Raw genomic sequence first — 22,415 nt, 5'->3', positions numbered from 1 at the left:
TGACAAGAATGAGCAGGTAGTGCTCAGGGCCGGCCTGGGCAGCGGCTCTGGTGAGGGTCACAGTGGGTAGGCCAGGCCAGTGGGGGTAGGCCCAGTGCAGGCCCTGTCCTCGGAGCTCTCTGCCTGCGCTGCTGATCTGCAGAGGTCTAGAGGTCAGGACCAGAGCTTTCTGGACCGCTAGGGCTCAGCCCTGCAGGCGTACTTGCAGCTGGCCCAGCCCCCTGGCCACCCCCCAGCCCCAGGCTCAGCTCTTCTGGGCCTGGTTTGGTTTAAGCCTGCTTGGCGGGGAGGCAGCTGAGCGGATGTGGGGGTGCTGGCTGGGCTTTCAGGAATGCGGCCCTCCCACTCTCCACGCGGCTGCCTCTCTGGCCTGAGCTTGGGTGGGGGAGGGGGGAGGAGGGAGTGAGCCAGCGATACAGTGCCCCGCCCTGGTGTCCCTGCAGGCCTGCATCAGGGCTGTCACTGGCCACAGACCTGCCCTGCCGGTGTGGGGGTGGGTCGTGTGGGGGTGGGTCGTTTGGGGGCCAGCCGGCTTCTCTGGGAGGGAATGGCTGGGGCAAAGATGAGAGCTGGGTCCAGGGACGCTGTTGGGAGGTGGAGTTGGTTAGCCCCGAAGCGGGTGGTGGCCGGGTTGGGCGGGGCCCTGTCCCTGCCCTGTGCCCATGGGAGCCCACTCTGGTAAAGGCTGAGCTGGCACTGCCCCAGAGCCCATCTCTGGAAAGCCCCCTGGGTTTCTCCGTTAATTAAATACATTTGTTTGGTAAAAGCAACTAAAAATACTTGCAGCATCCCAAGCTGCGGAGAAGAGCTGGCTAATTAGCGGCCGGCTTGTTTGGGGTCTGGAATATATCTCCATGCCGATGAGTTGCCTGTGCACCTCCGTGGCTTTCTGCAGGGATGTCCCCCACCTCCAGGACACCCTTGGGCTCTGGCCTCAGCCCCTCACACTCACTGTAGCCTCCCTACCCGGCAGGCTTTCAGCCCTGCCAGCCTCCCAGCCCTGTGCAAACACCACTCCCCAGGAGGATTGGGTGCCTGCCCTGGGTACCTTTTCCCAAGGCGTGCCAGTGCTGCTCAGTGCTGGGTGGTGGGCTGTCCCCAGCCCCTTAACATGCTCACCCCTGAGCTGTGGCAGGTGGAGGGCCAGGGCCAGCACCTGCCTGACTTGGCCGGAGTCTGTCCTGCACAGGGTCCTGGCACCCTGGGGGTGGGGTGGGGGTGGGGGCAGGAGTGTGGCCCTTTCTGAGCCTGCCTTGTCTTACAGGGCTTTGGGGGGCAGTGTTCTGGGCTCCTGACCTGAGGGGGCCTGGGGTAGTAAGGCATCAGCACAGCCTTACTCAGGCCCTGCTGCCCGCAGATCCTGGTGGACTTGGCGAGCCCCAGTGGCCGGCCAGCCCTGGCCTATGAGAGCGTGGTGGCACAAGAGGGCAGCCCCATCCTGCGAGACCTCGTCCTCAGTCCCAACCGTCAGTACCTCTACGCCATGACGGAGAAGCAGGTGGGTTCCCACTCATTGCCGTTGGGGGCCACAGGGCTGGGTAAGAGGCCAAGGAGGGAGTCGGGGCAGAGTCACTTTAGAGCGGGGGACTGACTCTCCTCCCACAGGTGTCCCAAGGTCCACCTGGCCACGGTGTCCACACCAGGCATGTTCTGGCACCAAAACCCTGCACCAGCATCCCAGGCACTAATCCTAGCCCTGCCTCCCAACAATCCTGGGTAGGGCTAGCTAACCCCGCTCCATGGAGGGACTTTGTGGCAATAGGAATGATGTATAAATGAAATCAGAATCTGAATACTGCTGTGCTTTTAGAGTTTGGGGTGGAACCTGGGCCCAGACCCAGCCTAAGATGAGGGGCCAGACTTTGGGCTGAGATCTGGCCCAGCCTTTGCCCTGTCTGGCTGGACAGGGCTGCCAGGGGAGCCATTGGGGCTATCTGTGGCACTGCAGGGCTGCAGGGTGGGAGCTTCTGTGGACCCTTGGAGGCCTGGCCTGCCCAGCCCTGTGCCTGGTCCCAGCCCTCAAGGCCATGTGCTTGTCCTTAGCCTGGCCTGTGTGGGGTCAGCTTTTCCCCTTCTGCTCACCCTGTGACCCTGTGGTAGCCAGGCAGGCAGGCAGGGAGGGGGCAGGCAGGCCAGAGGCATGAGCCTGGGTGAGGCCCAGTCTCCCTCCCTCCTGGCCCACTCCCACTCTCCCCCAGAGGCCTCTCTCCACAGCTGGGAGCTTGGTGGCTAGGCTGACTCACTCTCCTTGTGATTCTGCCCCTGGGACCTCAAGGCTGGCAAGGTCGGGTGTGTGGGCTTGGCCTGCCGCTCTGAGTACCAAGGTTGACGAGGTCGAGTGTGTGGACCCGGCCTGCCCCTCAGCACCCGGGGTTGGGTGAGGTTGGGTGTGCAGGCCCAGCCTGCCCCTCTGAGCACCAGGGCTGATGAGGTGGGTGTATGGGGCCGGCCTGCCCCTCTGAGCACCAGGGCTGATGAGGTGGGTGTGTGGGCCTGGCCTGCCCCCCCTGAGCACCAAGGCTGGTGAGGTGGGTTTGTGGGCCCGGCCTGTCCCCCTGAACATCACCTTTAGCCTGTTGAAGTGCTCCCCAGGGAGTTCAGAGTGGGGGTGTGGTCCACACCATGGATTGGCTCTGGATGAGCTCTAGGCTCTTCACTGGTTGGCCCCCACCCCCCCGCCAAGGTCACTTGCTCCCCACTGGCTCCCAAGCCCCCCATAGAGACCGGGCATGGGGTGAGGCTCACCTGGGAAGCAGGCGCTGAGTGTGGCGGGGAGGGGTTCCTGACGCCGTGCTCCTCCCAGGTGACGCGGGTGCCGGTGGAGAGCTGTGTGCAGTACACGTCGTGTGAGCTGTGCCTGGGGTCGAGGGATCCCCACTGCGGGTGGTGTGTCCTGCACAGCATGTGAGTTTGGACTGGGTGGGTGGGTGATGGGAGGTCTTGCACCCTGCCTGGTGGTCAGGGACCTGGGAGGGCCCAGCCTTTGTGTGGACCTTAGGTGGATTACACTCTCCTCTGGGATCCACTGGGCAATGTGTGCTCTGAGCCTGGCCCTTTCCTGTGTTATTCTCTGACCAGCTCCCCCCCAGAGAAGGTGGGGCTCCCATGGACAGGTGTGTCATGGGCTGGGGCTCTGGAGCTAAGACCTGGAAGCTCCCACAGGGGGCTGGCCACCTGGGGATCTCCTCTGGGCCTCCTCCTGCCTCTGCCTACCCTGGCACCCTCTGCCTTTAGCTGCTCTCGGCAAGATGCTTGTGAGCGGGCAGATGAGCCCCAGCGCTTCGCCTCAGACCTGCTGCAGTGTGTGCAGCTGACGGTGCAGCCACGCAACGTCTCTGTCACCATGTCCCAGGTCCCAGTAAGTGTGCCCCCCACCCTGGGCGATGGCCGTGGGAGGGGCTGTGGGAGGTGAGGGCACTCAACCTGCTGGCCACGGTGCCTAGCTCGTGCTGCAGGCCTGGAACGTTCCTGACCTCTCGGCTGGCGTCAACTGCTCCTTTGAGGACTTCACCGAGTCTGAGAGTGTCCTGGAGGATGGCCGCATCCACTGCCTCTCCCCTTCCGCCCGTGAGGTGGCGCCCATCACGCGGGGCCAGGGTGAGTGTGTGGGCCCATGGGGTGAGGGTGGACGGCTCCTGTGCAGAGGCTTTGGGGGGAGTCATGCCTGCCGTTCATTCCTTTGTCCGGAATACCCCCATAGTATGTTAGCCCCAGAGATTTTAACGTCTGGTGTCCAGGGTTCCCGCCCTCAGCCTCGTCCTGGAGCGGAGGAAATGTTCCTGGCACTGGGGCAGAGTCACGGAGGCCCCTCTATGGGGAACAGGCTCGTGTGTGTGATGGGAGCCTGCAAGGTGAAGGGGAGAGTAGACGGGCAGGTCAGAGACCGTGGGGCAGAGCTTGTCTGGCCTGTTCATGGACAGCAGAGAGCCAGGGAGCTGAGGGGCAGCGAGGGTGAGGTCAGAGATCCTGTAGGCAGGTCACACGGGCTTGTGGCCCCTGGTGTGGGCTGTGGTCTCTGCGTGGAGGGTGATGGGCTTGGGTGAGCACCGGGTCCCGTGGCTGCTGTGGTCCATCACACAGTCATCCCACACTCACCTGTAGCCCAAGTGTAGCCTTGACTCCACTACCCCATCTGTCTATCTGCTAGCAGTTGGTTAGGGTAGACAGCGGGATCTGGTGGGCCTCCTCAGCTGGGACTGGGCCCCACCACATGTGGTTGCCCTATGAGGGCATAAAGGGTTCTTGGGCATGTCCCCTGCTCTGGGCCTCAAGTTTCCTCATCAACAGAACAAGGGCTTGGCCTGGTCAGGGGCCACTACAGGCTTGTGTGATGGGCCTTGGCTTCTGCGACCTTGGGTGGCCTCACCGTGTCTGCAGCAGCCCATGTGTTTCTGGCAGGAGACCAGCGGGTGGTGAAACTCTACCTGAAGTCCAAGGAGACAGGGAAGAAGTTTGCATCTGTGGACTTCGTCTTTTACAACTGCAGTGTCCACCAGTCGTGAGTATCTGGGCTGCAGGGCTGTGGGCCTGGGTGGGCTTAGCTGGGGCGCACCTGCCTCGCCTGCCCTCACCCCCTTCCCCTGTGGTCCTGTTTGCTGTCTTCCGCTCTGCCTCCCTGGAGCTGGAGACCCAGCCTCTGTCTAGTGGGGCGAGGATGGTGAGGACATGCGGTTGGGTAAGAGAGGAAGCAGCGTGGGAATAGCTTGAAGGCAGGGGAGCCCTGGGGCCAGGAACGTGTGTGTGGCCTGAGCAGAGGGGCTGGTGGGCAGAGGTCAGACCGGTCAGGCATGGGCCAGGGTGGGAGAGAAGGTCTTGTGACTGTGGTGCTGGGCAGGCATGCCAGATTCTGACCTACACATCGTGGTCTCTGGTCACTGTGGGGAGGAGGGGCTGTAGGCCCAGAGGGGAGGCAGGGGTGAGGGAGAAGGTGGTGGTGGGTGGGAGGGAAATGGTGGCGGATGGTGGTGGATGGTGGTGGGGGCAGATGGGGTCTCTAGGTTGTCCTCTGGTTCCCGCCCTCCCCCCCCCGCCCCACTACCCTCAGCCTGGACCAGGTGTGGTCCAGCTCTGCCTCGCGTGCGCATGTTGCCTGTCTGTGGTCCTGTCTTGGCTGTGGGCATCCAGCCCTTGGCACAGCCTTAGAGAACAGGAAGCACTTTGTTCCCCATGGTGCCTCTGCCTGCTAGTGTGTGACTCAGGGATCAGTTCCCTCCCCAGCTCTGTCGAGCACCTACTATGTGTCAGGCAGTGGCTGAAATAAAGGTGGAGTTTCTTGCTTTCTGTGGGGCGGGGGCTGCACAGTGATGGCCAAGGGTGGGCCAGAGGTGGGCTGCCAGGGATGGGAGACCCTTACAGGAAGATGGTGGGGTGTGCTGGGGCAGCTTGTGCCTCGGGGCTGTTGATTCAGAGACGTGTGTGCTGTGTGCGAAGGTGTCCATTCATCCAGCTCAGGGGTTCCTGAGCACCTGTTCCCGACAGCCCTGTTAGAGGCCTGGGGCCCAGCTCCTGCCCAGGTGGAGCCTAAGGTGAAGAGGAGTAGGTTGCATAGCCGCTGTTGGCCACCCGCTCGCCACCCTCGGCCACCTGCATTTAAGTCTGAACCATTAAAATGGAGTGACATGAAAAGCATTGTTCCTCAGCTACACTGGCCATGTCTCAGGTGCCCTGGGGTGATGTGTGGCCGGTGGTGCCGCATCAGACAGGCAGCGCTAAGCTTGCTACCACCGAGGAGAGTTCTGTTGGGAAGTGCTGGGCTGGAGGGTTGGTGGTGACTGGCTCTAGGGAGAAAAACAGTGAGGTGGGTAGGACTGGGGGGCCAGGGCAGGCGAGGAGGAGACTGCCTGGGGCCTTGAGAACAGCTCTGCACGCGTCCCAAGGTGGCATTCTGTGTGGCCAGGGCAGGGCTTCCCGGGACCTCATTCCCGGCCTTCTCTTTGCAGCTGCCTATCCTGTGTCAACGGCTCCTTCCCCTGCCACTGGTGCAAGTATCGCCATGTCTGCACCCACAATGCTGCTGACTGCGCCTTCCTGGAGGGCCGCGTCAACGTGTCGGAGGTACGGCCATTCCAGTGGGGGTGGGACCCGTGTCATTGCAGGGAACAGTTGGTCCCCACTGGGCAGAGCAGATCCGTGAGCTGCATGGGCTGATGGAGGAAGGTGCTCTGGGTGGAGATCGTGGTGGGCAAGGGGCCTGGGGAATGGAGACCAGAGGAGGACAGGGTTGGGGTGTGCAGGGATGAGTCACAGGCGGCCTGGGGCCAACGTTGGAGAACTCTGGACACCAGGCCCAAAAGATGTTATCCTGGGCTGCTCTGGCTAGTGGCATTTGGCAGTGACTGCTGGTCTTGGTGGACCTGCCTCTCTTGGGGAATCAGGACAGCCTTGGATGAGGCTCTGCCCCTAGACCTCTGCCTCGGGCCTGCAGACTAAACTTCCCCAGGCCACAGGTGGGCTTAGGCTTTCAGGGTGGGCAGTGTGGCCAGAGCTGGGAGTGTGAACCTAGGGGCCAGGTTGGGTGAGGCCTGATGCCCTGCACTCTGTGGGGCAGATGGGTGAGGGAGACCTGTGTGACTAACTCACAGCGCTGCTGGCTGGCTCCTCGAGTCGTTTGAAGCAGTGCGTGGTAATTGATAGTAATTACGTAGTAATTATTTTGGAGTCTGGGTAAGGCACTGACTTTGTTTATGATCAGAGGTGCCACTTCTTCTGGGGCCTGAGGCTCTTAGGACAAGCGTGGGGCAGGTCCTGGGCCAGGTGGTATGGGCAGAGATGGGATCTGCTGGGCAGGGCTCAGCATCTAACCTGGGCTAGGGGAGCCAGAATTTGAGGCCGGGGCTGCATGCGCAGTAGGTCCCCAATCAGCACCTCCAGCTTCCCAGAGAAACAGAAGCCACAGGAGACCCATGGACATGGACTTCTCCTCCACCCCCAGAGTGCACCTCTTTCTCATCTGCCCCAGCAAAGGAGCCCCCTCCCCTGCAGCCCACCCTCAGATGAGCCCCTTCCTCCTTTACATTCAGTCTGTCCCTCTTGCCCCCTAACCCGTGCCACCAAGCTGTCACCCTCATCTCAGAACAGGCAAAGGTCCCCTAGAGCTCAGGGTCCTGCTGTCCTGCCTAACGCTTGTGAGCGAGGGTTGGAGGGGGGGTTCTTGGATACCCTTGCCCATACAGCGGAGGGGCTAAGGCACAGGTGACCAGACCCTGCCTTTCACAACAGGAAGTGGGGAGCAGTGGCCAAGACAGGGCGCTGTGAGACACCGCAAGTGCGTTACTGAGTTTGGGGCACCCCTGAAGGAGGGAGCCAGAGCCAGAGATGAGAGAGGGCTCTGAGGAGAGAGTGCTGTTGGTTATCATTCACCTAAATTCTTTAAAATTCAAAGAAGTTGAATCTTTAGATCTGTGCTTATATTATATCCATTTGAAACGTCTAAATAAGAACCTGGAATGACGCTGGTCTGTAGTTAAAGAGAACAATAAGTATCTGTGGAATGAGTTCATTCTCCCGAAAACTCCTCCCTCCATCGTACACTCCCCCCCAGCGCCCCCCAGCCCTTTATAGGCAAACCTCTTAAGGGGAGCCAATACTCACACTTCCACCTCCTCAGGCCATGCTGCCCCCACAGTCCCCCTGAGGCCCCCACAATCCCCCTGAGATCCCCACAGCCCCCCTGAGGCCCTTACAGCCTCCCTTGAGGCCCTTACAGCCCCTCTCGAGGCCCTCACAGTCCCCCTGAGACCCTCACAGTCCCCCTGAGGCCCCCACGTTCCCCCTGAGGCCCCCACAATCCCCCTGAGGCTACCACAGGCTGTCACAGCCTACCATCTTCCTTAGTTTCTGGGGAATGTGGATGGTAGGCACGTAGGCGGCCCTGGGACCCTGGCTGGGTGGGCCTGTGCTGGGTGTGGAGGCTCCTGTGGATGTGCCAGCACCCGTGGGCTGGGCCGTGCTGCTGTTACCCTCTGACTTCCATAGGCACTTTTGAATAGGACATGAGGCAGCAGGCCTCTCAGCCTGGCTCAGGCCGTTCCAGGGAACCCTGTGCAGGTCTGGGCTTGAGCCCGAAGGAACCTCCCAGCCCCGAGTCACCCCCTTTATCGTAGTTGGGGCCCCAGGGTGCTGCTGAGACCCACAGAGGGCAGACAGGTGCTGGTGCTCAGGTGGCAGGGCAAACTGGGGTTTGTCTGGAGAAAGGGAGGTGTCCGGACAGTCAGAGCAAAGTTCTGGAGGGGCCTTGGGGGTAGGGGAGGCAGCAGGAGGCCTGGGCTGGAGGCCAGCCCGACCTTTCCTTGCCTTGGACTGGTCCTGGGCACCCTCTGCTGCACCGGCAAGTGCTGGGATGGGGTGGGGTTCCATGTGTACTGGTGCCTTCCCCATGGGCTGCAGCCTCAACACCCCACGGGAAACAGCCCCTGAGTGTGAGGCCAGCGGCCTTGCCCATAGACTGCACCCTCTGCCTGGCTCCAGGGTGTCTGTGTTTGCGGGGGGGGGGGGGGGTGTCCCTGCAGAGCTTCCAGTCCTGCTCCCCAGTGCCTATGCGTCTCCGTAGAGCTGCCCGGCCCAGCCTGCAGGGAGGCTGCTGCAGGGCCTGGGGACCAGGTCTGTTTCAGTGGTGTCTCTATTTAAAGCCCTGGTTCTCGGCTCCCTCGAGCCAGCTCCGCTGCGGCCGCTGCCAGCTGTGCTGCAAGGAAGCCGGCCCGTTGCATCAGTTATTGTTGCTGAAACGCCGGCCCTGGGGGCCAGGCTGTTTTCCTGCCTGGCTCTGGCTATTTATACTGCTCTCTGGGCCCCAGGCCCCCCCTCTCGGCTGCCTTTGCCTCGAGGATCTTCCAGCTGCAGGCCAGATGGGGCTCTCTCATCCCCAGAACCGTAGGTCCTACACCTGGGGCAGGGCGTGCTGGCCAAGGGGGCTCGCGTGGCCAACTGGCTGCCCCTTGCACTAAGCAGACGCAGAGATGGGCACCCTGCCCTGAGGGCCCCCAGCTCAGTGAAGCCTTGTTGCTGCAGGACTGCCCGCAGATCCTGCCCTCCACCCAGATCTACGTGCCTGTAGGCGTGGTGAAGCCCATCACCCTGGCGGCTCGGAACCTGCCACAGCCTCAGTCGGGCCAGCGTGGGTACGAGTGCCTCTTCCACATCCCAGGCAGCCCGGCCCGCGTGACCGCCCTGCGCTTCAACAGCTCGAGCCTGCAGTGCCAGAACTCCTCGGTGAGCGCCTGGGCGGCAGAGGAGGGACATGTAGCCACGACCCCCAGGTCCACCAGGCTGCAGGTGGAGGGCTGTGTCAGTTGGCTCCCCCAGAGCTGCCCACATGTTTGGGGGCGTTGTCTCAGTCGTTGGGTGTAGCGACTGGGAAGTCAGGGCCAGGTAGGCAGCGTCTGCCTTCGTGTGGAATTCACGTCAGCTTCTGAGTGTAAGCTGTGTTTGCCTGTCCTCACCATCCCTGTCACCCAGAACGCCTAGTCAGGGCCACAAAGCCCTCTTGACTCTTTGTTTGCATCCCTGTGGCCAAGTGTGGAGCAGCCTGGCGTTCAGATTGGTCTGTGCATCTGCAAATCGCAGTGGGTGTTGGCCCGAGAGCCAGGGGGGAGCCCAGTTGGAACTCCACCCGTGATGCCTGATGTTTTAAAGGCTCATGGTTCAGGTTCAGCGAGTTTGCTGACAGGTGATCGGTAAAGGTGGATAGGTAGGAGTACATTGGAGTTGGGAGGCCTGGGTTCAAGTCCTGCTGCCCTCGTGCACTCAGACCTCTGGGAGGTCCCTGCCATGCTTTGGGCCTCTCCCCCCTGACGTTAGGGAGAACGAGCTCAGAAGAGCAGGGGACTCCCTGTAGACACCTTTCCTGGAGTGGGCTGAGGCGTGGTGGTTTGGGCATATCACCTTGGACATTTGGCTGTCGGCCAGGCCTGCGCTGCCCCACCCCCCAAATCCCAGGGAGGGCCAGCGGGGAGCTCAGAGTGGGGCAGTGTCTGGGGGCCACAGAGGGGCTGCCATGGGGGCAGGCTGCTACCTCCCACCCGTCTCTCTGGTCCTCTACCATGGTGCCTGTACACCTGTACCTCCACCTCCCACTCCCAGCCATTGTTCGTCTCCTGCTGCCTGCTCCCATCTCCCTGGACCGACTGCTGGTATTCTTTGTGGTTCCTAAGCCTGTCCCTGAGTCTGTCAGCTGCTGTCCTCTCTCGTCTCCCCCTTCCTCCTGTGCTGCCCACCTGTCCTTCTTTCCAGGCCCACGTTTATCTTTCTTTTTTAAAGGGAAAAGGGAGTATTGGGAGAATTTGATAGGATCCAATTAAATTCCTACAGATAAAATAATGATAAATTGCCAGCCACCCCGAGATGCTGGGCTGCCTGCCTCCACCTGAGCTGGGAGGGGTCGAGGGTACCCACTGCAGAAAGTGGGGTACTCTGGGGCCCGACCTGGGCTCCGGGAGGGGTGGCTCTGAGCTCAGGGGACCCTGAGTTGGGGGGGTGCAGTGAGGGCAGAGCCTCCCTGCTGATCTGGCCTGGGGTGGGGATACCCCACTCTGGGCACCTCACACAGCCCTGGAGGAGGGACTGCTGGTGCCTCCTGGCAGACAGAGAAACTGGGGTTTACAGAGGACCCCTGATATGTCCCAGAAAGCCGGCTAGGAGATCCTGCTGTTGGTGTGAGGCCGACCTGGGCCTACGGGTTGACGACCCTATGCTAGGGTGGCCTCCAGGGAGATCACATTGGGGTGGGCTCTGGGAAATGGAGTGTTACCCCTGGAGGCTGGAGGGTGGGGCCGTGGCCAGCAGGAAGGATGCCTGGGGGCAGGGGTAGCTGGGCTTAGCCTGCAGCAGCAGCTCTTTAGCTGGCCGGGTGGTGGGGGCTGCTGAGAGACGTCAGGCTCCACGTTGGAAATGGGTTCCACCTAGAGTCGTGGGGCAGGGCTACCCTCAAGCTTGCTTTCCACAGTGCATCTGAGGGCTGGCCAGGGGCTTCTCCTGGGGCTGTCTGTAACGGGCTGGGGCTGCTGGCAAGGGTGGCCTCCCACCCCAGGAGCCTGCACCTTGCAGCATGGCTGGGTAGTGGCCGTGGGGTGGATTTTTGATGCCCCTGCCGACCGCCCGCAGTATTTCTATGAGGGGAACGACATCAGCGCCCTGCCTGTGAACCTTTCAGTCGTGTGGAATGGCAACTTTGTCATCGACAACCCCCAGAACATCCAGGGTGAGCTGTGGCCAGGCACAGGGATGGGGGTAGGGGTGGGCCAGAGGGCTGAACTGACTGTGACCCCCCACCCCACCCCACCCCAGCACACCTCTATAAGTGCCCAGCCCTGCGGGAAAGCTGTGGCCTCTGCCTCAAGGCCGACCCGCGCTTTGAGTGTGGTTGGTGTGTGGCTGAGCGCCGCTGCTCCCTGCGTCACCACTGCCCCGCTGACACGCCTGGCTCCTGGATGCATGCCCGCCATGGCAGCAGCCGCTGCACCGATCCCAAGATCCTCAAGGTAGGCACGGCAGCCCCCGTCAAGGCGCCCGACCCCTCAACCAGCCCCCAGTGGAATGGACACCCCTGTCATCCCCAGGCAGCCCTCCCTCAGCACAGGGTGGGTGGCGAGCTAGGGCTGGGCCCTCGGTCGGGTGCCAGGCCCAGCTTCTGCCCTCCCGCAGCTGTCCCCTGAGACGGGCCCGAGGCAGGGGGGCACACGGCTCACCATCACGGGCGAGAACCTGGGCCTCAAGTTCGAGGACGTGCGGCTGGGTGTGCGCGTGGGCAAGGTGCTATGCAGCCCTGTGGAGAGCGAGTACGTCAGCGCCGAGCAGTGAGTGTGGGGCGGGGAGGTGAGTGGGGTGGGTGGGGGTCTCCACTGGCCTGCGTGGGCCCCCTGCCTGCCTGCCCACTGAACCACCTGTGGTCTACAGGATCGTCTGTGAGATTGGGGATGCCAGCCTGGTGCGTGGCCACGACGCCCTTGTGGAGGTGTGTGTGCGAGACTGCTCCCCCCACTACCGGGCCCTGTCACCCAAGCGCTTCACCTTCGTGGTAAGCCCTCCTCGGGCCCAGACTGGGGGAGGGACAGCATGCTGGTCGGCGGCGGGGTCTGCTAGGGTCTTGTCTGGGTGGAGGGGCCGTGCCACTGCCAGCAGTGGGCTACCCGTCCTCCCTTGGGGCCCTCTTGTCCAGCCACATCTTTATTCCTGCTCTTCCTTGGACCTGGGTGCTGCCCCCTTTTGCCTCATGCCTCCTCATCTCAGGCCCAGCTCTAGTTCTGTGGCCACCGGAGCCTGCTCCTTTGGGCTGTGTGACCAGCCCGAAGGCCCTAGGCTCCCAGTGGGCTGTGCAAGACTCTGACCCCATCTGGCCCCAAAGGGGTGGGGCTTCCTGGGAGCCCCAACAAATTCCTTCTTGCTTCAGACCCCAACCTTTTACCGTGTAAGCCCAGCCCGTGGGCCTCTCTCTGGGGGCACCTGGATCGGCATCGAGGGGAGCCACCTGAATGCGGGCAGCGATGTGGCGGTGTCTGTCGGCGGCCGGCCCTGCTCCTTCTCCTGGTATGGGGGTGCGGGTGAGGTGTGGGGGCCGGGCTGCACCTCCTCCTGGCTCACGTGGCGATGTGCCCCCCTGCCGTTGCCAGGGAAACGGGGCTGTGGAGAGCCTGGCTGGGGTGATCACTATGGAAACCCAGAGGTGGGAGAAGGTTCCCATGGTGACAGGGGCTACCTCCGGAGCGGGAAGGGCAGAGGGGGCAGGTGGGAGGGGCTGGCTGTCTGGGCCCTGGTCCTTCTCTTCCAGGGCAGGGGACGGGTAGAGGAATATCTTGGACCACAGTAAGAGTTTTTTTAAAAAACTGAGGGAAAAAGGAAGTCTTAACAAAAATCTGAGATTTGAAGTGGGTAATTTTAGATTAGGGTGATAACAGACGGCCCTTTAAATATTTCCCTGTGGTAATTACGTTTTATCAGCACTAATCACGGTGTTTGCTGGGCTGTGGAGTTTGCAGGGCTGCGCTGCAAGGCCACCTGGCTGGCAGGGATGCTACGGCCAGGCCACAGGCAGGGAGACTCCAGTGTGGGAGACCCCGAGGACTGCCCAACCCAGGCTACCTCACAGGGTCTCCTCGTGGTCCAGCGAGATGAGAGTTAAGCCTGTCTTTCAGATAAGGGCGCTGAGGCGGAGGGGGATCGGCACCAAGTGCCACACTGGGCCCTCCTCAGAGTAGGCTGGGCGTAGGCCTTGTCCCTCGATCATCTCTGGGCACCATGGGCGCCTGCAGTGCTGCCTCAAGGGCTTGTGGGAGCCCAGCTGCCAGCGAGGCAGTGCTTGATGGGCAGGCAGGCAGGTGCTACAGAGAGGTTGAGGGGCCTGGCTGGGGACACAGGGGTGCTGTGAGAGCAAGTGTGGGCAGGAGGACCCCTTTTGTAGCGCTGTGGCCCGAGAGGGAGGCCGCCTGGGTCGTGTGCCTGGGGGAGGTGGCAGGGGCAGGTTAGTTTGGCAGAGCCCAGAAGGCCAGGATGGCATGGGGTAGTGGGGGCCGTGGGGCAGGGCACTCCGGGCCCACTTGAGGGGTTTGCACTCCACATCCAGGAGGCAGTGGGCCCAGGGAGGTGGGGTGCTGGGCCTGGGTCACCTGCTGTGTATGACAGCGTCTGGAGGTCTTCCTCCCCTGAGTGCCTCTTTCCTGCTCTTCCAGGAGGAACTCACGGGAGATCCGGTGCCTGACACCCCCTGGGCAGAGCCCTGGCAGCGCCCCCATCGTCATCAACATCAACCGTGCCCAGCTCACCAACCCCGAGGTGCAGTACAACTACACTGAGGACCCCACTGTCCTGAGGATCGACCCAGAGTGGAGCATCAACAGGTGCGGCTGCCCCAACCTGCACAGGCCCCGGGCCTGACCTGCCTCCTTGTTCTTTGCTGCTGAGGACCAGAGCTGAGCCCAGGGTCCCTTTCCTGGGGCCTGAACACACCTGTCCTCAGCTACCCCCGCCTGGTTGTGCCTCGAGTGCCCTGTGCAGAGGTGTTGGTCTGCTGCTGTTGTTGGGGAGGCTGGATTGGTCTGACCTCGCCCATATGTGCTGGTTCTGGTGGGAGGGGCTCACAGCATCTTCTGATGACTCACTGCTGCCCTTATCTTGCAGTGGGGGGACCCTCTTGACGGTCACGGGCACCAACCTGGCCACTGTCCGTGAGCCCCGCATCCGGGCCAAGTACGGAGGTGTCGAGCGGGAGAACGTGAGTGCTCATCAGTGCTGGCTGGCCTGTCGTCTGCGGGCCTTTGCCTGTGAGGCTGTCCACACAGCTTGCTCCTCAGCTTCTCTCACCCAGGCCCCCCGAGAGGCCCCACAGAGGGCAGTGGCTGACGGCCGTGGGTCGGAGAGGCCCATGTGCAGTCCCCTGTGTTTTGGGCCTGGGCTTGCACCCAAATGAGCTGCTCTATTCAGTCTACCTTACCCCCACTCTGTGGGGCTAGCACCCCTCAGAAGTGCTTTGCCTCTGGGGTCTGTGCCCTTGGCACATGGCACAGGCTTGGGAGGTGGGGCCTGCTATGGAGAAGGTGACCTGTCCTCTCTGAAGGGGCAGGCAATGGAGTCCAGCAAGGGCTGGGTCTCAGGCACTGGGAGGCACCCTGTCCCCTAGCTTTGATGGTGACCCTACTGTGGTCTGCCTGGCATGGGTGGTGTGGCGATGGTGTGGACAGGGTGGTGTGGGCAGCACGGCCCGGCCCAGCACCCCCTTGCATGTCCCCAGAGCTGCACGGTGTACAACGACACTACCATGGTGTGCCTCGCCCCATCCATCGACAACCCACTGCGGACCCCGCCTGAGCTGGGCGAGCGGCCGGAAGAGCTGGGCTTCGTCATGGACAACGTGCGCGCCCTGCTGGTGCTCAACGCATCTGCCTTTGTCTACTACCCCGACCCCGTGCTTGAGCCGCTCAGTCCCACGGGACTGCTGGAGCTGAAGCCCAGCTCCCCCCTCATCCTCAAGGTGGGCCTCAGAGTGTGCTGGGCCGGGAGCGTGGCCCAGGCAGGTGGTAGGGTGGAGGCCACAGGGCCCTTGGAGTCAGAGAAGGGTCTGGGCTCGGTGCCACCTCAGCCTGGCCTCTGCCCACCCCACCCTCCGCCCCATATAGGGCCGGAACCTCCTGCCGCCAGCCCCTGGGAACTTGAGGCTCAACTACACAGTGCTCATTGGCTCCACGCCCTGTGCGCTCACTGTGTCGGAGACGCAGCTGCTGTGCGAGTCACCTAACCTCACGGGGCAGCACAAAGTCACGGTGCGTCCAGGTCCCTGCTGTCCCTCCACTCTGGGGTTGATGCCCAGGCCAGTTGTGCCCTGGCCCAGCTCTGCCTGTGGTGATCCACCCACTGTGGACCTCCCAACCCTGCCCCCCAGGGAACTCCAGCTCGTGTCCAAGCTTTAACTCTGCACTCACCTGAAACTGGGCCATCAGACCACTCACAGAGCACTCACATAGGTTGGCTTGCCCCCTGAGCCTTGGCTGAGCCCAGCACCACCCAGCCCCCTTAAGTGCCTGCCCCACATCCCAGTGTCCCGCCAACGTCACCCATGGGTAGGGTCTCGAGGACCTCTGGGCGGGCAGTGTGGTGGTCCTGAGCCTGTTTCCCTCCACCCCTGGCAGGTGCGGGCAGGTGGCTTTGAGTTCTCACCGGGGGTGCTGCAGGTGTACTCGGACAGCCTGCTGACCCTGCCCGCCATCGTGGGCATCGGCGGGGGTGGGGGCCTGCTGCTGCTCGTCATTGTGGCCGTGCTCATCGCCTATAAGCGCAAGTCCCGTGACGCCGACCGCACCCTCAAGCGGCTGCAGTTACAGATGGACAACCTCGAGTCCCGCGTGGCCCTCGAGTGCAAGGAAGGTCTGCGTGGCTGGGGGGCAGGACTCGTGGGGGCTGGCCCCAGGGAGTGGCTGTGCCTGGTGGTGGTAGCCTGGCCCTGGCCGGTGACTTCTGTGGTGTGCTGGCTAGGACAGCCCTGGGAGACTGTGGGCAGGCCACTTGTTGTGCCTGTTTCCTCACCTGTAGAGCAGGCATGCTGACAGACCCTGCTTCCTGTGTTGTGAGGTGGGCAAGGGACGCATACCAGGTCTGTGAGCCGTGGCAGAGAGTCGCCTTGCAGGACAGGGCCTTTGTGCGAGCGTCTCTTCAGGCTCTTGGGATGGTGCTGGGCTGTGCCGTCGGTGGGGCCTTTGTCCCTGAGGAGTCAGGCCATGGCCCCTTCTGAAGTGAGGTGTGTTTCCAGCGTAACTCTTGGTGTGAGCAGCAGGACCGCGGCAAGAGTGGCCGGGGCTTCTCTAAGCAGTGGTGCCAGCTGTCTTGGCTCAGGCCCATGGGGCCCAGGGGCCGCAGGCGTTTGCCTGGCTCCTCTTGCCCTGTGTCTCACTCTCTGGTGGGCTCTTCCCCATAGCGGAAGCCACAGCGGCGGGCTCATCAGCCCTGTGAAGAGGGACAGTCCTGGGGCCTTGCCGAGGCCAATGAGGGCACGGGGTCATCGCTGAACCAATCCTACTGCAAGACCTGGACTGGTGCCCCCACCTGAGGCAGGCAGCCGTGTGCCAGAGGAGGCAGCTAGGTCCTGGGTGGAAGGGCTGCAGACCACTCAGCTGTGGGTGGAAGTGAGTTAGGGAGGTGTGGGCCAGGGCACCAGTCCCACACTGGGGTGTGGGGTGTCTGTGAGCACGGGGGCCAGCCCAGCATCACAGTGAGGCTTGTGGGGCTAGGCTGTATTAAGCCAGGCTTCTTTTGACATCGAGGATTGTGCTCCATCTTGGGAGTGTGGCTGGCTGGGGTAGGGGCTGGAGGGTGGTCTCTGCAGAGGTCCAACCACCTGGCAGCCACTTGATGGGGAGGGAGTGGGGTGGCACTCAGCGTGAGGGTTCTGCCAGGCTGGCTTCGAGTCCTGGGCAAGGCCCTCTGATGGCCACATGGGGCTGGGCGAGCCATCTTTTCAGGCCTGTTCCCTGGGTGTCAGGTCTCGTGGGCATAGCCCTTCCTACTGGTGGCCCCAATCCCACTGTCCTCAGGTCTAGTTGGGCCACTGCTGACCCTGCAGCAGCTTCTGAGCCTTATCTGAAGAGCAGGACAGTTGTGACCGCAGGCACTGTGGAGGGCTGCTGGGGGCCAGGGTGGCTTTGGGCTTTGCACATATGTTGGTTTCTTGAGTCTTGCAGCTTATGGAGGCAGAGACTGGGGGCTGTCCCTGTCCTGGGTGAGGAAGAGGAGCAAAGTGTGGGCCTGTCCTGAGGGCAGGCTTGGCCTCTGCACACAGTGGCCTCATGGCTGACTGACCAGCACCATGCTGCTGTCAGCACTGCTGGGATCAGGGCCCAGCGGTTCTCCTAGGACTCCCTGCCTTCAATCACTGAGTGCCTTGCCCGGGAGCCCCCTTGGGGAAGAGGGGATGGCCCAGAGGCTGGCCGGTACTCGCTCTTGCTGAACCACAGACAGTCCTGGTCAGGCAGGGGTGGGATCCAGAGTGCGTGGGAAGGGGATTCTGCAAGGTGGACCCCCAGGGTCCACAGTGACTTCAGCTGTGAGGAGGATGTCCGCCAAGGCTGCAGGCCTGACAGCCTTTATCTGCCGGTGCAAGTGCCAGGCATAGCGGCTGGCGGTGTGGCCTGGCTGGGTGGAGATAACCGAGCGCCTGGCAGCGGTGCCCAGGAGATGAAAGGCTCCGGCTTTTAATTAAACCTGCCAGACATCTCCACAGAACTGCTTGGCTCCTCTGGCTCCCGATCAGATAGCGAGTTCCCAGGCTGCTGCGGGACTGACACCTCATGGCTCTGGAATGCTCTGGAATGCTCCATCTGGGTATGCCTGTCAGGCCTGGGAGCAGGCAGCCTGGGAGCAGGCAGCCTGGGAGGGGCTTGGGCTCATGTGCTCGCTCTCAGGTGTGCGGAGGCGCTGCAGGTTTGGGGAGGACCTCTACGGCTCCCTGTCCTGGGCCCACCATTCCCCCACCCATCTATGCCCATCTTTTCTCAGGCAGCTGAGCCACAGGGGTGCCAGTGAGGAGATGTGAACTCAGGGGACGCAGGAGGAGCCAGCCTGCTATTGCTGCTCTGCCCCCAATTGCCAGTGTCTGGGGTGTAGGAAGCCACCATTGGGCCTGGCTTGTGTGCTGGCACCTTTTCTGTGGTAACCCAGTGAGGCAAAGGGACTTCCCCACATGCTAGAGCTGGGGAAACTGAGGTCCAGGGAAATGCAAGAATGTCTGTGAGGTCACATGACCAGTGAGGGGCTCAGCCCAAGTACGTGTAGGAGCTAGAGCAAGGGGCTGGCTCACCATGGTGTGCGGTTCTGACCAGCACCTGGCCCACAGCCTTTGCAGAGTTGCAGACGGACATCCATGAACTGACCAGTGACCTGGACGGCTCAGGCATCCCGTTCCTTGACTACCGGACCTACGCCATGCGGGTGCTCTTCCCCGGAATTGAGGACCACCCTGTGCTCAAGGAGATGGAGGTAGGATACTGGCATGCAATGCACGTGGGCTCTCTGGCTGCTTCTGCCTTTTGTTCCTGGCTGAATCGGTGTCTCCTCAGCTGCGCTGGACTCTCTGGCTAAGGGCCCCGCATCGGCACTCCTTTGATACCAGGAGCCTGCGCAGGGCTCTGTGGGTGGGGGGGCTGCCCTCTTGAGCTGAGCTTGGGGCCTTTCCTGGAACTCCGCCCAGGGCCCAGGCTGCCTTGGGTCCTGGGAGTGGGGGAGGGTGCCGTGACGAGGCTCCGTGTCCTGGATGTGGTCCTTGCCTTTCCTTCCTGCCGGCTCTCTCTGGTGTCTGTTGCTGTGTCTGTCTTTGCTCGTGACTGTGTGTGCACCTGATGCCTGCCACCTGTTCTCCTGCGGGCCCGGCATGAGCCTTGAGGAAGAGCCTTGGCGTGGGTGAGAGGGAACAGACCCGGGACGAGTGTGCCTGTGCTCCACCCCTGTGCCCACCCCCAGGCTGTGGGCCCTGGGCAGGCCCCTGCCCCTCTCTGGACCTCAGCTCCACGTCTGTGAAGTGGGAAGGATGGTGTTTGCAGTGGTGGCCGTTGTGAGAGTACTCCTGGCACCCAGTAAAAAGGGGCACTGACTGCCACCACCAGGAGTTAGGCTTCCTCTGAGCTGTCTGGGTCAGTGTGGGGGAGGTGCTGGTCAAGGGCCGATCACGCAGAGAGTGGCAGGAGCAGGCCCTCCCACTCTGTGTCCTCCCCACATCCTGATGACATTCCCTATTGGGCCATAGCTGTCCCGCTGGCAGTGGGTTTGCACTGCGAAGGATGGTTGGGGCTCTGGGTAGCTGTGCTCACACTGCCCTCGAGGCCTGCTCTCTGGCCCTGCCTATGCTGTGCTTACTTGCCTGTGTACCTTAGGCTCCTTGGCATGGGAGCCTGCCCTCCTGTCTCTCTTGAGGCTGGCCTCATCATCTGAGTGGGCCGATGTTATCGCAGGTGCAGGCCAACGTGGAGAAGTCGCTGACACTGTTTGGGCAGCTGCTGACCAAGAAGCACTTCCTGCTGACCTTCATCCGCACGCTGGAGGCCCAGCGCAGCTTCTCTATGCGTGACCGTGGCAACGTGGCCTCACTCATCATGACTGCCCTGCAGGGTGAGATGGAGTATGCCACGGGTGTGCTCAAGCAGCTGCTCTCCGACCTCATTGAGAAGAACCTGGAGAGCAAGAACCACCCTAAGCTGTTGCTGCGACGGTGAGCCCCCTGCAACGGCCCTACAGGTGTCCTGGGGGTGGGCTGGCCTGAGCTGAGCACTGCAGATGCAGCATTTGCAGTGGGGACAGTCCTGCAAGGTCCTGGGCACCCACAAGGCACAGCACATAGGCCACATGCCATGGTGCTCCTGGCCTGGGGCCAGCTACTCAGTGCTGTTCTGAGTTCTCCTGGCCGAGGTCTCAGCTCTGGGGGCAGAGAGCTGGGGCCTCCGTCTCCATGGCAGCCTTTAAAGGCATGGAAAGAGAATGGAGGGCAGGGGGTGCCATTCCATGGCCTGACTGGGTCTTCCCCGCTAGGACTGAGTCAGTGGCGGAGAAGATGCTGACCAACTGGTTCACCTTCCTTTTATACAAGTTCCTTAAGGTAGGCCAAGGGGATGGACAGGTGCAGATGGGGGAGCCGGAGGAGGGGTAATGTGTTGTAGGGGCGATACTCTGAGAATGGGATGTAAAGGACAGAGTAAAATCGTGCAGAGAGCTGACAGAATGCCAGCTGAGAGTCTGGCTCAGGGTGGGTGGCCCAGCGTGAGCTCCCTGAAGGCACTTGTCCTTCCCCTCCCTGTTTCGCTTCCTCAGGAGGTTCGTTCTCACAGCCTAGTGAGGCCGTGTGGGCACTCAGCTCTGCAGGGGTGGTCTGGGGCACTGCGTTGTCCCCATGACTGGGAAGGAGAAGGGCCACTGGGCTGGTCACCTAGTGCTGGGCTGGGCCTGGACAGGGGGAGGCTCAGAGGGGTTCCTGTCTGCCATCCATTGTGGGACAGTTGGGTGCCAAGGGCTCTCTCTGACAGCCCTGCCCAGCCCCCGCCTGGTGACCAGCCTTAGAATGGGGCTCAGGTAGAGCGTATATGCTGGCTGCCCCCAGGCTGAATGTGGGTCCAGGGGAGTTTGGTTTGGGCTACACTTAGTGTGAATTGGTTGGCTGCCTACACTTTGGGAGACCACACAGAAAATTCCAGATCTTTGGCTTCTTTTGGATCATCAGAAGGCATGGCATACTGGGCGCATGTCCTTGTGAGGGGGGTGTGGTGGCGCTCAGCCTGAAGCCCAGTGTGTGCTGCGCCCTGTGTGTTATTGGAGGGTTGGGTAACTGAGGCAGTGCCGAGCGTGTCTGGGGAGGGGCTAGAGCTGGCAGCTGCTTGACTGTGTGACTCCTTCCTTGATTTTCTCTTCTGAAAAGAGCAAGCTGTGCAAGTGGGGAGTGTTGAGGGGGCTGCGTAGTGGTGGCCAGGGAGGGTGGGATTGAGCGAGGTCTGAGGGAGAGAAGGCATGAGCCAGGCAGGAGCAAGGGAAGAGCATCCCAGGCAGAGGGAAAGGGAGCGCAGAGGCCCCAGAGTGGGCAGAGCGGGCGAGAGGGACAGTGAGCAAGAGCCTTGGTGTTCCCTGTGAGGCTGTGCAAGTGATGTCCCAATAAGTGACAGCCCTTGTCATCAGAGCTGGTGACCAACAGTTCAGCTGTGCACGTCCTTTGAAAGTGCACTTCTGTGAAGACCAGGTAGCTCACCACGTCCTTGTTAGTCGTGTGCCATAGGTAACAAGGAGAGCCTGGAGCCAGGTGTCCGAGCACCGAGGCCGGGCATGCACTGGTTCAGTGTGACAGTCCCTTTCTGGCCCTGACCTTCTACAGCCACATGCAGAGGAGTGGGATCAATTCAACAAGTCTGTGTTCTGTAATGCTAGGTGGCCTGGGAGGCAGGTATGGCCTGGCTGGAAGGGGCTCCTAGCAGAGAGGGCGGGATTAGGCGGCACTGTCCAAGGAGCTGCCCTCCGGCCCTGCAGGCGGCTGCTTCCAGAAGGAGGAGTGGGTAGGGGCGTGGGGAGGGGAACTGAGGGGGCCCCGTGTGGGCAGGAGTGGAGCATGTATGGAGGAGGGTCGAAGTCAGAATTTGAGGGCCTTGAAGCCACTCCGACCCCTGTTCTCAGTGATTCCCACTGAAGGCTTTGAGCAGGTCTAAATCTCAGGCTATTGCCTGACTCGGAATTCTTTTCTGACCCTCGTGACAGAGGAGGACACAGGTGCTGGACTGGAGGACATTGCCCAGGTCAGGCGGGGGCGGGGGCGTGCTGGGATGAACTGTGGCCCCCTCCCCCCCGCCAAGAAGGACCTGGCCTCTCATTACAGTGCCTTGGAAGGGAGCGGTGTTTCCCACCCAGGTGGGTTCCCTGGATGGCTTTGGGGGCCGTTCTCATAACTGGCCACAGGCTTCTTTTTGTCATATGGTGTTTTTAAAAGACCAATTTTGGTTTTTTTTTAAATTGTTTCCTTTCTTTGGAAACAAATAATGTAACTAGAAAGTAATCCAAGTTCATTTTAACACACAGAAGTGGGTGTGAAGGGGTGAGGTCCCCTGGTTCTGCAGGTAATTACCATTAGTGATTTGGGGTGTGTTCTCCAGACTGGCTTTGGAACTGAAACAGCTGTCTCTAGGCAGAGTATGGTTTAACATTAAGAAGGAATCAGTGAGCTGTGCTTTTTCTCGGGGCAGGGTTTTGGCTTATCTTAATACGACACGCTTTGCACCAGCCCTGCCTCCCACGCCAGCTCTTGGCAGGGTTGCGGCATGTTCTTTGTGCTCGCCCGGGTCTTTTTGACAGCTGAGTAATGTTCTGTGGTGTGGTCATGGAAGACTCTTGCACTGCCAGCAGGTGTCAGGAGTGTGGTCCCCACCAGGAGCAGTCCTCAGCCCACTGTGATGCAGTGGGCATTCTCTGCTGAGCTGCTC

General features: G+C 61.7%; 1 protein-coding gene across 2 annotated transcripts in view; it reads left to right on the top strand.

Annotated features, from left to right (window-relative positions):
• PLXNA1 (plexin A1) overlaps positions 1–22,415 on the top strand; it is a 66,709-nt gene that overhangs the window by 32,509 nt on the left and 11,785 nt on the right. For both annotated transcript variants that reach the window (XM_049862531.1, XM_049862532.1), the window contains exons 4-23: positions 1,358–1,498; positions 2,804–2,904; positions 3,235–3,358; positions 3,444–3,597; positions 4,399–4,498; positions 5,940–6,054; positions 9,007–9,207; positions 11,098–11,194; positions 11,281–11,474; positions 11,638–11,789; positions 11,890–12,010; positions 12,383–12,519; positions 13,659–13,826; positions 14,107–14,200; positions 14,717–14,956; positions 15,102–15,245; positions 15,612–15,846; positions 18,308–18,450; positions 19,419–19,675; positions 19,993–20,059. In XM_049862531.1, coding sequence (XP_049718488.1) covers positions 1,358–1,498; positions 2,804–2,904; positions 3,235–3,358; positions 3,444–3,597; positions 4,399–4,498; positions 5,940–6,054; positions 9,007–9,207; positions 11,098–11,194; positions 11,281–11,474; positions 11,638–11,789; positions 11,890–12,010; positions 12,383–12,519; positions 13,659–13,826; positions 14,107–14,200; positions 14,717–14,956; positions 15,102–15,245; positions 15,612–15,846; positions 18,308–18,450; positions 19,419–19,675; positions 19,993–20,059 — 2,985 coding nt within the window. The remainder of the gene's footprint in view (positions 1–1,357; positions 1,499–2,803; positions 2,905–3,234; positions 3,359–3,443; positions 3,598–4,398; positions 4,499–5,939; positions 6,055–9,006; positions 9,208–11,097; positions 11,195–11,280; positions 11,475–11,637; positions 11,790–11,889; positions 12,011–12,382; positions 12,520–13,658; positions 13,827–14,106; positions 14,201–14,716; positions 14,957–15,101; positions 15,246–15,611; positions 15,847–18,307; positions 18,451–19,418; positions 19,676–19,992; positions 20,060–22,415) is intronic.

This window comes from Elephas maximus, chromosome 20 (genome assembly GCF_024166365.1).
Source record: "Elephas maximus indicus isolate mEleMax1 chromosome 20, mEleMax1 primary haplotype, whole genome shotgun sequence".
Classification (NCBI taxonomy): Eukaryota; Metazoa; Chordata; class Mammalia; order Proboscidea; family Elephantidae; genus Elephas; species Elephas maximus.
The sequence above is the reverse complement of the archived record's forward strand: the minus strand, read 5'-3'. Positions and strand labels throughout refer to the sequence as shown.